Source organism: Gymnodraco acuticeps, unplaced genomic scaffold (genome assembly GCF_902827175.1).
Source record: "Gymnodraco acuticeps unplaced genomic scaffold, fGymAcu1.1, whole genome shotgun sequence".
Classification (NCBI taxonomy): Eukaryota; Metazoa; Chordata; class Actinopteri; order Perciformes; family Bathydraconidae; genus Gymnodraco; species Gymnodraco acuticeps.
Genome location: NW_022991632.1, coordinates 498,498 through 512,954, shown reverse-complemented (window position 1 = coordinate 512,954; position 14,457 = coordinate 498,498). Strand labels below are relative to the sequence as shown.

The window sequence follows — 14,457 nt, the reverse complement described above, 5'->3', positions numbered from 1 at the left end:
AGACTTAGTGCGCATGTGCAGTCATTTAACTCTTCTGATTGGTCGAGGAGTAAGCTTTGTGGGCCCTGGGTTTAGCCTGTCAGGCCGTCTATTCTTATAATCATCTCAACCAGCTTCAACAGCAGTGGAATAAGTACCCAGATACTTTATTTAAGTAAAAGTAGTAATATTACAGTATATGAATAATACAGTATTCGTATACTAGTAAGCAATACTTTGGCTTTACACATAGGTTTGAAGTCAAAGTATTGCTTTCCAAATCTTACTTGATGCAAATTATTGACATAAAAATATACTTCAAGTACCAAGGGTGAAAGTACTGATTATTCATAAAATATAATTATTGATGCATTAAATCTGTCAAGGTGGGGCTAATTAGTTTATACACTATTGTATACAATATAATCAATTTTAATTAATTTTTTTATAACGTATTATTTAAAAGAACATTTGTAAAGAAATGAAAAGTAAATTATGTTAAAAGCAAATAAGCAGTTTGTAAACCAACATTCAGCAGGTCAAAGACCAGTGTGTACAAAGGAAAATGAAATGAAATAGAAAAATAAATACATTTAAAACGTTTTAAAATGTAAGGTGAACAATATAATAATAATATAATATAATAATTAATCAGTGACCACAGAAAGTTAATACTATAAACTATAGTATATTTACTATATGCTTTTTAAATATAAATTAGTACGTACAGTTTATGTTATAAGGGTGTATGTGTCTATGTATAATTTGAATTTAACAACAAACAATGAAGTTTGTTACAAGGACAGATCATGGATGTATAATGGGAGAGATGCCTTGCATGTTCTGACCAGCTGGTTCTGACGTGCCATTAAAGTGCTTCTAGATCACGTTTCTTTAATTCTTCTCGCGATATTCCGGCTACTGTGGGGTAACTAACGTTACACATCACATATCCCAGCAGCTAACTTAGCTAAAGCTAGGCTAACTAGCTGCTACAGAGTGACATGTAGTCAACTTTACAACCAGTCTCAATGAAGGAGCTTCCACAGTGATTTGGACATGGAGATAAGAAATATCAAAGACCAGGTAGTAAATAAAGCTTAATGTTAGATAACTAACAGTGCCGTTACTTCTCACAAACAGTGCAGCTAGTCATGTTAGCAACATGTCGAGCAAAGTTTGCTACGAGGCTAGTAAATGATACAACATCTTTGCAATGCAGACCAAGACTAAGTTTTAATTTGATGTTCGAAATTACCTTTTTTTTAATGCAACCAGACCACATATTGAGGTCATTGGGCTCACTGGTACACGAAGTACAAACCCTTCCAAACAAACATTGTAATCTTTAAATGGAATCACATTTCTCACTTGTATGATACGATTGCTAAACGTTATATGTGGAAGATAAATCTAGGCAAGTCATTGCTATATATAATAGTTGCAAAAAGTTGTAGGAGTTTTGCATGATTGAAACAACTCAAGTATTTCACTTCAGTCAGTAAATCCCAATGCAATAAAAAAGCTTTGAGTTGAACGTGATGTGCTAATCTTTACAGGAAAAGCATTATTACTAATACAATATTGTTTCTCGAGACAATGACATTTCCCCAGGAAATGCACAGAGAGCAGCTTGTTACTTACTCTTTACTCCGACATGTAACAGTTTTATTACAACTCAGCAAAACCATGAATGTATCTTTGAGTGAGATTCAATAAGTGTGCTGAAGAACTGCACCTAATTTGCATGTGATGTCAAAAGTATCCTGGTGTTTTTGGTCTGTTTATCATGTCACATCTCTCTTCCAGTCTCCATTGGTCCAGGCTATTTTTAGCCGAAACACAGAAGAAGTGACATTTTTATTGGACCATAATGAAGATGTCAATTCTTTGGTAATATTGTCCCACATTTACTCTGCTATAACGTTGTTGTTGTGTGAAAGTAGAATATATCATATTTTGGGTCAATTGTTAATGGCAGGCTATATTAAATGATGACACATTGTTCTGCTGTAGTCTAGTGGCCTTTGTGGCTGCCATCATAGCTTTTCTTTAATTTAAATTCAAGCTTATATATGTTTCTGTTATTGCCGAGTTTGAAAAACAACTATTACTGAAACATTTGATGCAAAATGTAACTTTGATTAAAAATATATATGGAAAGAGTTTAATAAGAAAATAACTATGATAACCTTTTCAGAATATACCAAGAAAGACATATAATACAAGTATAACCTAAAAAACTTTTTTTTAAAAACGTTTGTTTTTCTTTTTTCTCAGGACCAAGAACAAAGCTCACCCCTTCATGCTGCCGCCTATTCGGGGGATGTCCAAACTATGGACCTACTTATTACTTCTGGTACAAAAACCTTATCTTAATTTGAAAAAGATCACAGTAAATGGAATCTACATACACTTGCGTATTTTTGTATTGCCCTTTTCTAGTAAACTACAGAGGATCTGAAATGTTGTCAAAATGTATATCTAATTTTGCTTTTGTGTCTGTTACAGGTGCAAAAGTCAACGCTAAGGACCGGGGTTTGCTGACTCCCTTACATAGAGCAGCAGCCTCTAGAAATGAAGTATGTCCCCATTTTTATTATTTCAAAATACAGAGGATAGAAGGGGCTTGACCACAAGATATTTTGGTTTGACAAAATGTTATCTTTGTGTTGCAACTCAGAAAGCTGTTGAACTGTTACTGAAGCACGGAGCAAAGGTCAACCCTCAGGACAAGTACTGGCATACACCTTTACACATGGCAGCTGCAAAGTGGGCCACAGGCTGTGCCGAAGCTCTGATACCACACATGTGCAGCATGGATGTTGCTGACAGGTCAGGGAGGACGCCACTACATCACGCAGCGCACAGCGGTCATGAAGAGGTGAAGTTGTTTGTCTTCCTCCTGACTTCTTTCCATGTCCCAAGTCACTATCTATCCTCTATTATCATAATGGCTGCAAACAAGGACTTTGGATAGATATTCTGTCAACTGATTAATTGATTGGGACTAGTTGTTGCAACTGTAGTAACCATTTTATTATGTTTCTGCAGATGGTGAACTTGCTCCTTAAAAAAGGTGCCACTGTGAGTGCCAAAGATAAGAAGGAAAGGCAGGCAATTCACTGGGCTGCACACCTCGGTAAGTGGTGACATTGGACAGAAAGACACACATTTATTTGCATGTAAGTCTCGTAAGCCAAGTCTGCAAACAGGCCAATAGGAAAGATGGTGTGTTGTGTATGTGCATTGTAGAGACTTGTGGTTAATGTTAAGCTTTTCTTTCAGGACATGTGGATGTTGTGAAGCTTCTTGTGTCAAACGGTGCGGATGTGACGTGCAAGGACAAACGCGGTTACACTCCGCTCCATGCTGCAGCTGCCAGTGGACAGTTAGACATGGTCAAATACCTGTTGAGACTGGTGGTGGAGGTAAAGTATCTCAGTCATATCAGTACTGTATGCTCTGTAAAGAACCATATCTTCAAATGTGCTTAACACTGCTGCATAGGGGAGAAGTGCATTTATATAAATGTGAATTTTTAAACAAACCAACTCTTTCAAATCAGACTTATTTTTTCCTCCTTTTACAGATTCCTCCAGGCCTTTCTTGGTCCCTTGACTTTACACTGATAATACACTTCAGTGTTTCATAGTCTCGTGCTTTCAAATCACCAGCGTTTTTTCTTCTAATCAACTAATCAATTGTTTTCCTCCTCTATCTCTCAGACTGATGAACCTAACACCTTTGGGAGCACAGCGCTGCACATGGCCTGTCACACGGGGCAGGACGCTGTGGCCTCTGAGCTGGTCAACTGTGGTGCCAACATCAATCTGCCCAACCACCATGGCAGCACGCCACTACACCTGTCTGCCGCCTCTTCCAGCGGGGTGCTGTGTCTCGAGCTGCTAATTAACAATGGTGCTGATGTCAACGTGCAGGTAGTGAGACCACTTCTATCTTCTATAGGGATTTACAAAGCATATTAAATGCTTCTTGTTTACGATAATACGATAACATTGGTCAGATCAAGTCTGAAATGTGACTTGCATCACAGCAGCTCATTTTGTAACATCAACATGGACAAATATCAAGACACAATACATGAAAAAGAAAGACCCTTTAGCGTGCATTTGATCTGGGATGTAGCTCTGTATTTACTGTGAGGATTGACTGGTGCACAAAGGAGTGCTTCAGTCTGACTTTATTGAATCGAGGGACCACTTACACTTATAAACATACTTTCTTATATACTAACAGTCATAAAACATTATAGATGAGGCTTATAATTAATTATCATTATAAGCATTACAAATAATAAAAACTGCATCATGACGTGCATCACTTAAGATGCTTAATAGATTATTTAATACAATTAATTGCATCACAATTCATTTACTACATCAATCAAAAAAATTAAGATGACACATGCATTATATCAAGATGTACTGCACTTTACTTTTCAATGACAACTTACCATAATGGATGGAATATTAAAGCACACAGAGTCCTGCTGCAGTTGATTGTTGAGGACTGTACATGTTAGTAAATGTGGGCTTCAAAGAAAGTGTTAAGTGATACTGGATTGTAGTCAATGTTTAAACTTTAGAGGATTCAAAGAACATGTACTGATTGTAAGTATATATGCCATTTTTTTAACTAAACATGTTTTCTTATTCTCTGTTGACAGAATAAAGAAGGGAAAAGCCCTCTGCATATGGCCGCAATGCACGGGCGCTTCACAGGCTCTCAGATTCTGATCCAAAATGGTAACAAAGCCCAGCATCACAGTTCTCTCTCACAATCCACTCCAACTTGAATGATCATCAACGTCTTCAAATGAAACCCATGACATACTCACATCTTCCTCTGCACACAGGTGGGGAGATCGACTGCACTGATATGTTTGGAAACACCCCTCTTCATGTTGCTGCCAGATATGGTCAGGAGCTGCTGATCAGCACTCTGCTGACCAACGGTGCTGATAAGACCAAGTAAGGCCAAACCTGAGAGTCTTCCATGTTTGTCTTTGGTTTTGTTTATGATAAACATTATTACACAACTTGATACACATGATTTTGTATTTTTGGAGAGAACTGATTAAGCTGCACATTCACTGTTAATGCTCCAAACTAACAAATACAAAATGTAATACTAAATCATCTTTGTAATGATCTTCAAAGACAGGGTATTCATGGGATGCTTCCACTGCATTTGGCAGCGCTCTACGGATATCCAGACTGCTGTCGAAAGTTATTGTCCAATGGTGAGAATCTCTTTGAGTCTATAAACTCCTTAATTTATCATCTCCTTTTAAAAAAGATGTTTACTAACACGACTCAATATGTTTCCACTTAACAAAGTCTTATTGTTGGTTGTGTATCACTCAGGCCAGTTTTACATCATGCCGTCTCAAGTGCCGTCAGCAGGGGATGATATTAACGTCTTAGACGACCATGGAAGGACCTGCCTGCATGCAGCTGCCTCTGGAGGGTGAGCCAACACACACACACACACATTAGGGGTGTATTCAAATATCAATACACTTGAGTATTGGGAGATTATATATTATTCTCAAACACTATACATTTACTAATTAACAGTTAACATGCCAGGATTTGTGGCAGACAGAGGCTTAGTTTGCACAAAGAATACCGCTATGATAAATCGAATTGTTTTGAAACTTTTACATTAGTTTAGACCAGGGGTGTCAAACTCAAGGCCCGGGGGCCAAATCCGGGCCGTGACTTCATTTTCTGTGGCCCCACAAGAGCTTGCAAAGAATATGATATGTTTATTATACGGTTACATGATGATTTACAGAAGCACGTTGCCCATAAACTACATGTCCCACACTGCATCTCAAATTAGACTATTTTCTCAGAATTTTACTTTTGTTCTTTTAAAATGTTACTTTTTTTTTTAAATGTTACTTTTTTTGTAAATGTCACTTCCTTTTTAAAAAAAGGTCACTTCTGTTTTTTGATTGTGACTTGTTTTCCAGAATGTGGATTTTCTGTTTAAATCCTTTTGTGACATGCACACTGAAGAGACTTGCAATTATTTGCCCCAGACTTCTGCTTTCAGACGTAGTTAATTATGAAGTTATTACCCTATCCAATAATAATCTAATGCAGTGGCAATAATGTAATATACTACATTATTTTACATATATTTATATATGTATTTTTATATAGTCTTAAAGTTACAACCGGCCCTTTGAGTGCAGCCATAATGCTGATGTGGCATTTGACACCCCTGGTTTAGACCTTGTGCATGTAGTGTTGTGTTCTTTATAATATGGGATAGTTTTTCTTAAAAAAAACATCAATATATTACATGCTCACATTATCACAATATAATAAAGCCTATCCCCTGTGTGGCTTGGAAAACCCTGGTAAAAAACCATGTGCCTACTAGTGCTCTGGCTCCCACCTCCACCTGTCTCCAATATATAAAATTACACCAGGTGCTCTAATCACCCAGTGCCCAAACCTGCCTTCAAAATAAAAGCATATAAACCACTTTAACTTATGACACTAACTAAGAATACATTTACAATAAACACTATAAACAGCAAGTAAATAAATGTTAAACTATTAAATAATATAAAGCGATATATAGCTCCAACATTCCGGCCCCTAATTGTGACCTGTGTAAACGCACAATTACTTAAATATATATATAAATGGAGCTATACTCTATTTTTATCCTATCCATACAACATACAAATAATCATAGTTTTCAGGCAACAGCTTCCTGGAAATGAAGTGGAGAAAAAAAAGGAAAGGCTTAAGGAAAAGAGATATATGAAACCTGTTCATTGTTTTTTGTTTTTGGAATAAAATGCACAAATGGAGGTTCTTGTTTGGACTTGGATGATCATTGCCCTGCGTAAGATCCGCTAACTAGTGCCTCAGCGGCTGTTTTAGTTCTATAGGATTTTGGCCACTACATCTGTCTTTTCCAACATTATATGTATATTTTTGGCTATTAGCTTTGCTTAAATTGACATGTATTTGCTTGAAACACTACTGACTACTCTTTCCTCTTGCAACAGAAATGTAGACTGTCTGAACTTGCTGTTGAATAGTGCCAATGCCGATCTGGATGCAAAGGATCATTTGGGGCGGTAAGAATAGCTGAATATCTGTTGTTAAAACTTTAAATCTGTTTTGGTGTTACCTGATATCACAGCTGTCTGTCTCCCTGTTGCTCCGTGCAGATCCCCTCTGCACTACACTGCAGCTAACGGGAACAGCCAGTGCACCATCTCCATGGTGAGAGCCGGCGCTGCCGTCAATGAGCTGGACCTGACGGGCTGCAGCCCCCTGCACTACGCCGCCGCTTCACACACCTTTTGTGGGTGAGGGACCTTTACTGCCATTTCAATGTTTTACTCACTTTGCTCAGAGGGGCAAGTACAACATCATGTGGAGAGTTCTTCATTGTTAATCCTCAATTCATCTAGGTGCGTTGTTAAATGATCCATCTTTTCCTTCAACAGGGGAGAGACGAGCTCTGAGTCTGAACACAGTGAGGGAAAGGAACACGAAGCCTCTCTGTAAGTCATCATTTATATCCTATCACACATATTGGTAATCATAAAGTAAAAGAACACATTATATATCATTGTTATTGCATCTAGAATTATGTTAACATTTGTGTTGACATGTTGTAACCGAGCAAACCTTAGTTTTCATTATTTCAAAACAAATTAAGAATAACATCAGAGTTAAAAATGTGTATTATGATTACTATATCGTTTTTTACATTTGTCTTTGTCTGCCTGCCTTAGCACCTTTCTTAATCTTGTGCTCTGTGTGTTTAGGTGTTTAGATTTCTTGCTTGACAGCGGGGCAAACCCAACTCTGAAGAACAGTAAGGGTTACAGCGCCGTCCACTATGCAGCAGCTTATGGGAACAAACAGCACCTGGAACTGGTCAGTGGTATCTTTGATTTAGATCATTTTTGAAATGTTTGTTAAGTGCTTGCAGGCTCAACCAACAGTAGTTTAAGTGTGAGATGTTTCTTCTTGTCCCCTTCATGCAGCTCCTGGAGATTTCATTCAACTGTCTAGAAGAGGTTGAGAGTAATATTCCAGTCAGTCCTCTGCACTTAGCTGTGAGTAGCACTCAGATCAGTTATTACTTTTAAACTTTACGTTTACAAGCCTCTAACAATACTGTTTTATGCATTCTGCTGTCACAGGCGTATTATGGTCACTGTGATGCACTGCGTTTGCTTTGTGAGACCCTTGTGAATCTGGATGTGCGGGACATTGAAGGCAGGACGGCCCTCCACCTGGCCGCTCAGAGAGGCTTTGCCCCGTGTGTGGAGGTGCTGCTGAAGCACCAAGCCTCTTTCTCCCTGAAGGAGCAGAAGCGCAAGTGGACGGCGCTCCATGCTGCAGGTGTGTGTAACGAGAGTGAAAAGTAATGTTTTATAGTTAAGAAATAATGATTTACATTTCTATGTTTTAACGTCTACCCTCTATGTGATGAATCTTTGTGAATCTGATTTGTTATGTTACTGTTTCCTCCTGTGTAGCTGCTGAAGGCCACATGGACTGTTTGCTGTTATTGGTCAATGAAGAACAAAGTGCTGAAGTCATCGACAGTCCTGATACACAGGGAAAGTGAGTCACTTCAGATGTATTGCTTTAATATGTCATCGTTGGATAGTTAGATAAACACCTGACATATACAGTGTTTATATACATTATGATTCTTTTACAAGCCTGTGTAAACACCAGATTTGGTTTGCATACAGAACAGACAGCTAGTGGTCTGTGACGAGGTATTCTCTGAATTTGACAAACTGTGTTGAATTAGAATTGCTGACTGCAACGTTAACAAAGTATTTCTAATTGAAAGCTGCACACTAATAATGCAATCTGGTTATTCCAATCAATGTTCACTTTTCTGACACAATCAAAAAAACTGTTATTATTATTATATTAACAGTTTGAAGCGCAGGCATCTCTCTTTCCATCCCCAATGTTTAAAAGCACCGCCTTAGAGTCTGTATTTCCTTGTTCATGTCCACCATACAGTTATTTAGTTTATCCTTAAATGTAATTACTTTTTCCTTGTTTATGCTATAGTTGTAATGTGTAAAATAATTGAAGAGACAACAATAATATACATTGAACCACATTCCCCTGGGATTTCCTTTTCCAACGTCCTCACAGCAGACAATAATGATTATTTTTGTCATATGCAGGACGGCTCTCATGCTTGCAGCTCTGGGATGTCACACCGACTGTGTCCACATCCTGTTGGAGAAAGGAGCAAAGGCTGACTCTGCGGACAAGAAGGGCTTCACTGCATTACACAGAGCTGTAGGTGTACTTGCTGTGCTACTGTACATGTCCTATCATTTTATTATGGCAATTAATAACAAAAACAAGTGCCATGCCCCTTTGGAGAGTCGTTTGTCTTCTTCTCCCCTCATATCTTGTGTCTTCCCGCTGCAGGCGATGCTAGGCAGTGAGGACTGTGCCTCTGCTCTGTTGGAGCACGGGGCCTCTGCGCTGTGTAGAGACTCTCAGGGAAGTACCCCGCTGCACCTCGTAGCGTCCCGCGGCCACACAGAGCTGCTCCGGACTCTGCTGAAGGCTGCTGTGAAAGCTGACCCTCTGGACTCCATACTGGACTTCAGAGGCTACACGCCCACACACTGGGCTGCTCACTACGGTGAGACATCAGAGCAAACGCTCAAACAACTCATGCAATATAATCAAAGTCTCATTTTTGCCGTTTAGTGGTCACTACAACTCATGTAAAAAAACGTTCTATCTAAAAAGACCATCGCAAAAAACATAACTATTTCTGTATTAGCGTTGTTTTTTCCGATTTGAATATGGATGATTTATATATTTGTTTCCTTTGTCTATAGGGCATGAAGGATGTTTACACATTTTACTTGAAAACAAGCTTTTTAGCAACCAGGAGGGACATTTCTTCACTGCATTGCACTGTGCTCTGTGAGTACTGTATTTCAAATAAATGCTCATACATGTTTTTTATAAATAAATAAATTGAATGTGTTTTTTTCAAAATGTAACACCTCTGTTCTTCCCACACAGAGTAAATGGACATGACGTTGCTGCTGGACTGATAGTGAAGACTGTTGGCCCTCAAATAGTTAAAGTTAGCGATGCCAAAGGAAGGTGGGTTCTGCTCTGAGTTGAGCTCTACTAATCATAATGCAGCACTGCCCTTATGGATCAGTCTACGATGATTGTCAATGTTTATTTTCAATTCAGGCATGCATTTTGCAAACAACGGTTTGCAACTAAATCGTGAGGGCTGTACTCTAATACTCTGTATGCTCTCCATTTGGTCTGTGTTTGGTTGGTTAAGAGAAACTTGTCTTGATGATTCAGATTTCGTATTTTGCCTGAATCAGAATATGTTAGAAAGTGCTTTTTTCAGCCTCTTTTATATCATATTAAACTGAAAGTCTTTTGACTGACAGCAAAACATTTGAAGACATTCTCTTGACATTGAAACTGAGATGGACACTTTTTTAGTTAATAAGTTAATTTATAAAATAATTGGAGATGTATTGATCATGTTATTTAAATGCAGGACCCCATTGCATGCGGCTGCTCATTCAGGAAACGTTGCCGGGCTCCAGCTGGTCCTGTTACAGGGAGCAGACATCAACGCTGTGGATCTCTGTGGATGCTCTGCAGTGATGGTTGCTGCTGACTGTGGACAGACTCAGGCTGTTGGTATGTGATTGAAATGAGTGTGGTCTTAATGTGCATCATAAACCTCAAAACACACCAGGGCCATTTTCAGCTCACGGAGAGGACAAAACGACACAATGTTTTCTACAAGAGATACTCAAGGTCCCTCTTTCATCCATGGTCCCTCTACTGTCATTTATTTTCAAGCACTTGATTGCACAAAGACAAAGGTATTGTTACATTTCCTTTTAGCATGTGTGAACTGTTTTGACCCTCACAGTCCTCACTGCTGGGAACCTTTTTAAAACACTATATAAATGTGTTCTCCAGTTGCACTGATTGTAAGTTGCTATATGTTTGAAAGGTCTGTGCTTGTTGTGAAAGGTTTCTTATTTTCTGCATTTCAGAGTTCTTGCTGCACAAAGCGAAGCCAGACCTGACGCTGGTGGATGTCAATAGTAACACTGCCCTTCACTTAGCCTGCAGCAAGGTCACATACACACACATAAAGATGCACTGCATGCTTGAAATGGCACAACAATTCATTTTGCATGTGTGTTTAAAATGTAATCAAATGTCTTTTCAAAAATCTCTTGATTGATATTTCTTTATTTAGTACAATTGAATGTACCCTTCAGTTGCTTATAGTGTTGTTATGCTATAACATTGAATGGTGTGAAACTTAGTAATGAATGCAAATTAAATATCGTAATTTACAGCATTGACAACCTATAACATTCCAGGCAGTTTGTTCTAAGTGATATATGCACTTTAATAATATTGTACAATGTGTTTCATTCTGCAGGGTCATGAGATGTGTGCCCTGTTGATCCTCGGAGAGATCAACGACTCTTCCCTCATAAATGCAGCAAACAACACTCTCCAAATGTGAGTCGTCCCGAAGTGCTATACGTTATTTTCAAATTGGAAAACAATTACCTTTTTTTAAATGTGTGAAAAAGGATATCATCCAGTATAAATTCAGAAGTCAAGTATAACGTACGTAATACAGTGTTTTGTGGAAAACATCATTGGAAAAATAAATGTTTGAGACTTAATTATACATTAATTCTGATAATGTACTAAAGGTTACCCTAATAAAAGCTGCAAGCAAAGGCACCCTGATATCATCAAAGGAAATGTGTCCATGATTTTAATGTTGACTCGCCTGCCATTGACCCCCGTTGCACTGCATGTGCTATTCTTTTTCAAATATGAAATACTTGTCTTTTATTCTCATGCAGGCCTCTTCACATAGCAGCAAGGAAAGGCCTGACCACTGTAGTGCAGGTGTTATTGGGCAGAGGAGCAGCGGTGATGGCTGTCGATCAGGAAGGTAAGCAGGAATATTTATATAATCCAATACCAAAGCAGTCCTTGTTTCTGAAGTACTGAATGATCATTCTTTCCCCATTGTCCCTCTTCAGGCCACACACCGGCTCTTGCTTGCGCCCCAAACAAGAACGTGGCGGACTGTCTCGCCCTGATCCTCTCCACCATGAAGCCTTTCCCCCCCAGAGAGGCCAGCGCTGGTACAGCCTCTCATTTCAGCCCCATCCTGAAGAACTGCGGCATCGCTGCCAGCTGTGGGTCCAGCGGTAACCTCTGTCACGCCTAATACAGCAGCCGCATGTCCTGTAGGCGTGTCACCATAATTACTGCTGCTTTACAAGATATCACTGATATAATTGTCATTTTAAGACCATTTCATACCACTTATATAATATCACGATATTAAAGCATAATAATGCAAGTATCCCATTTTAAAGAGCAATGGAGTAAATTGAGAATTAAGAATTCAAACATAAATTAATTAAAACCACACAACCCAAAAAAAAAATGAAATTGACTCTCGGGCTCAGCATACAAAATTGCACTTAAATTAATATAGAACATTTGACACGGGGTGTAGAGAATAATTCATTCCTTAGCTTAAACCCACTATGTTCCCACACCAGAGCTTTATAGTGCAACTTTGAAACCAAGTCTATTTGGATCTTTCGTCTTATTCTTTCAAACCTTTTTGTCTGGTCAGGAAAAACACCAACAAGCCTCGAAGTGTGTGTGTGTGTGTGTGTGTGTGTGTGTGTGTGTGTGTGTGTGTGTGTGTGTGTGTGTGTGTGTGTGTGTGTGTGTGTGTGTGTGTGTGTGTGTGTGTGTGTTGTGTGTGTGTGTGTGTGTGTGTGTGTGTGTGTGTGTGTGTGTGTGGTGTGTGTGTGTGTGTGTGTGTGTGTGTGTGTGTGTGTGTGTGTGTGTGTGTGTGTGTGTGTGTGTGTGTGTGTGTGTGTGTGTGTGTGTGTGTGTGGTGTGTGTGTGTGTGTGTGTGTGTGTGTGTGTGTGTGTGTGTGTGTGTGTGTGTGTGTGGGTGGGTGGGTGGGTGGGTGTGTCAGAATTGGGGCTGTGAACTCTGTTGGCATCATGTTAGCTAAAATGTCCATCTTGTGTTAGCAAATATGCATGTTAACACAAGCGGCAAAGTCGGCAAGAATGATCAAAGACATGTCCATATATCATACGATAAGCTTCTAATGTAATTACGCAAGAGGCCTTAGTGGGCTGTGGGCTGGGACAGGTGTACAACGGAGTGAAATTTCACTCTGGTGTAACACAAAGTCTATACACACACACACACACACATCATGCCTCGCTTCTTCTCTAGCACGTGATGACAGCTGCCTGCACATTATGTGCTTATGCACTAGCAGCATCGATTGCTTCTCTAAAATCTAGTCTTACACATTACTAATATTAGCAGACCTCTTAGATTATATATCTGCCACGTGAGTTGAGTTTAGCACACACGTATGTTATTTTAATGAAGTACTAACCATTTGAATGAGAGCGAGTTTTCACATGAGCACACGACACATCCTCTCCACTTGAACCCCGTCCGCTGTCAGTATTGGGGCAAAGTCTCGTTAACCAGCAAAGCCTGAAATCTGCATGTTTGTCTTCAGATGATACACCTGCAAGAGTACCTGGATGGTTGTGTGTTAGTGTTGCGTGTGTGTGTTTGTCAGTAAGAGCTATTTTGCATATTAGACATTGCTTCCTAATATACTTGTTTAAAAAAATAAATAGGTGCTTTAAACCTTTTATGCAATTAATAGGACTATTTTTCTATCCTATCGTGAGTGTAGCAGGCAGTAAGCTGATATGAAAAACCTTATTATTCTAATATTATCATGATTTATACAAGTTACATTTCAGTTTAGTAAAGTCACAAGCATGTCTATAGTAGTAGTTATATAGTTTACAGAGTCTAGTGTATATATAGTTCTTAAAATTACGTTTAAATGAAGTTAACCTTTCTAATTGTGTTATCCTGAAAATCCCAAATTATTGAGAATTAACCTCAGGTCTGCGTACTGTACTGTGAGTGCAATACAAAGCATATTTGAGCTATATGTTGCATAACAAATGTATGACGGGAGTATCACGTAAGCCAGATATGAAAAATGTCTATATGAACCTTTGAAAGCACAGGAAAAAAAAACATTTCAGTCTGAGCTTAACAATCTTTAGCAAATGTGTCATTTCATTTTCTTTTTCAATGTCTTTAACTAGAGATTCATTTCATTATTGATTTAGTTTTGAATAGTTTATTTTTTTCATGATTAAGTTTTAAGAACCCAAGTTGACACCTTTTGAAATCAATGTTTTCTTCGTCAGCAGTCTAAAACCCAAAGATATTTAATTTCCATGGATTTCAAAATAACAAGAGCAGCAAATCCAACATCTTTAAGAAACTGTAACCAGAACATTTTGTTTGGCAAAT

The 14,457-nt window shown here is 38.6% G+C and overlaps 1 protein-coding gene across 1 annotated transcript; it reads left to right on the top strand.

The window, feature by feature from the left end:
• The first annotated feature begins 899 nt into the window (after positions 1–899).
• Positions 900–12,464, top strand: LOC117534235 (serine/threonine-protein phosphatase 6 regulatory ankyrin repeat subunit C-like). The gene is made up of 28 exons (XM_034198412.1): positions 900–1,065; positions 1,789–1,872; positions 2,260–2,338; positions 2,491–2,561; positions 2,663–2,863; positions 3,034–3,121; positions 3,268–3,410; positions 3,708–3,920; positions 4,670–4,748; positions 4,859–4,973; positions 5,163–5,245; positions 5,370–5,472; positions 7,040–7,111; positions 7,205–7,345; positions 7,487–7,543; positions 7,811–7,922; positions 8,033–8,104; positions 8,192–8,393; positions 8,531–8,618; positions 9,206–9,323; positions 9,459–9,678; positions 9,881–9,968; positions 10,071–10,154; positions 10,576–10,721; positions 11,087–11,169; positions 11,485–11,567; positions 11,924–12,015; positions 12,107–12,464. Exons 1-28 carry the CDS (start codon positions 1,039–1,041, stop codon positions 12,295–12,297), a joined length of 3,135 nt encoding a protein of 1,044 aa, XP_034054303.1. The 5' UTR covers positions 900–1,038; the 3' UTR covers positions 12,298–12,464.
• Positions 12,465–14,457: the final 1,993 nt, after the last annotated feature.

Bases quoted from the DNA above. Each gene is read 5' to 3' on its own strand.
- LOC117534235 (XM_034198412.1), top strand. From the start codon at position 1,039: ATGGAGATAAGAAATATCAAAGACCAG. The intron at 7,544-7,810 runs GTAAGTCATCAT...CTGTGTGTTTAG, and splicing joins AAGGAACACGAAGCCTCTCT to GTGTTTAGATTTCTTGCTTG. The intron at 8,105-8,191 runs GTGAGTAGCACT...CTGCTGTCACAG, and splicing joins TCAGTCCTCTGCACTTAGCT to GCGTATTATGGTCACTGTGA.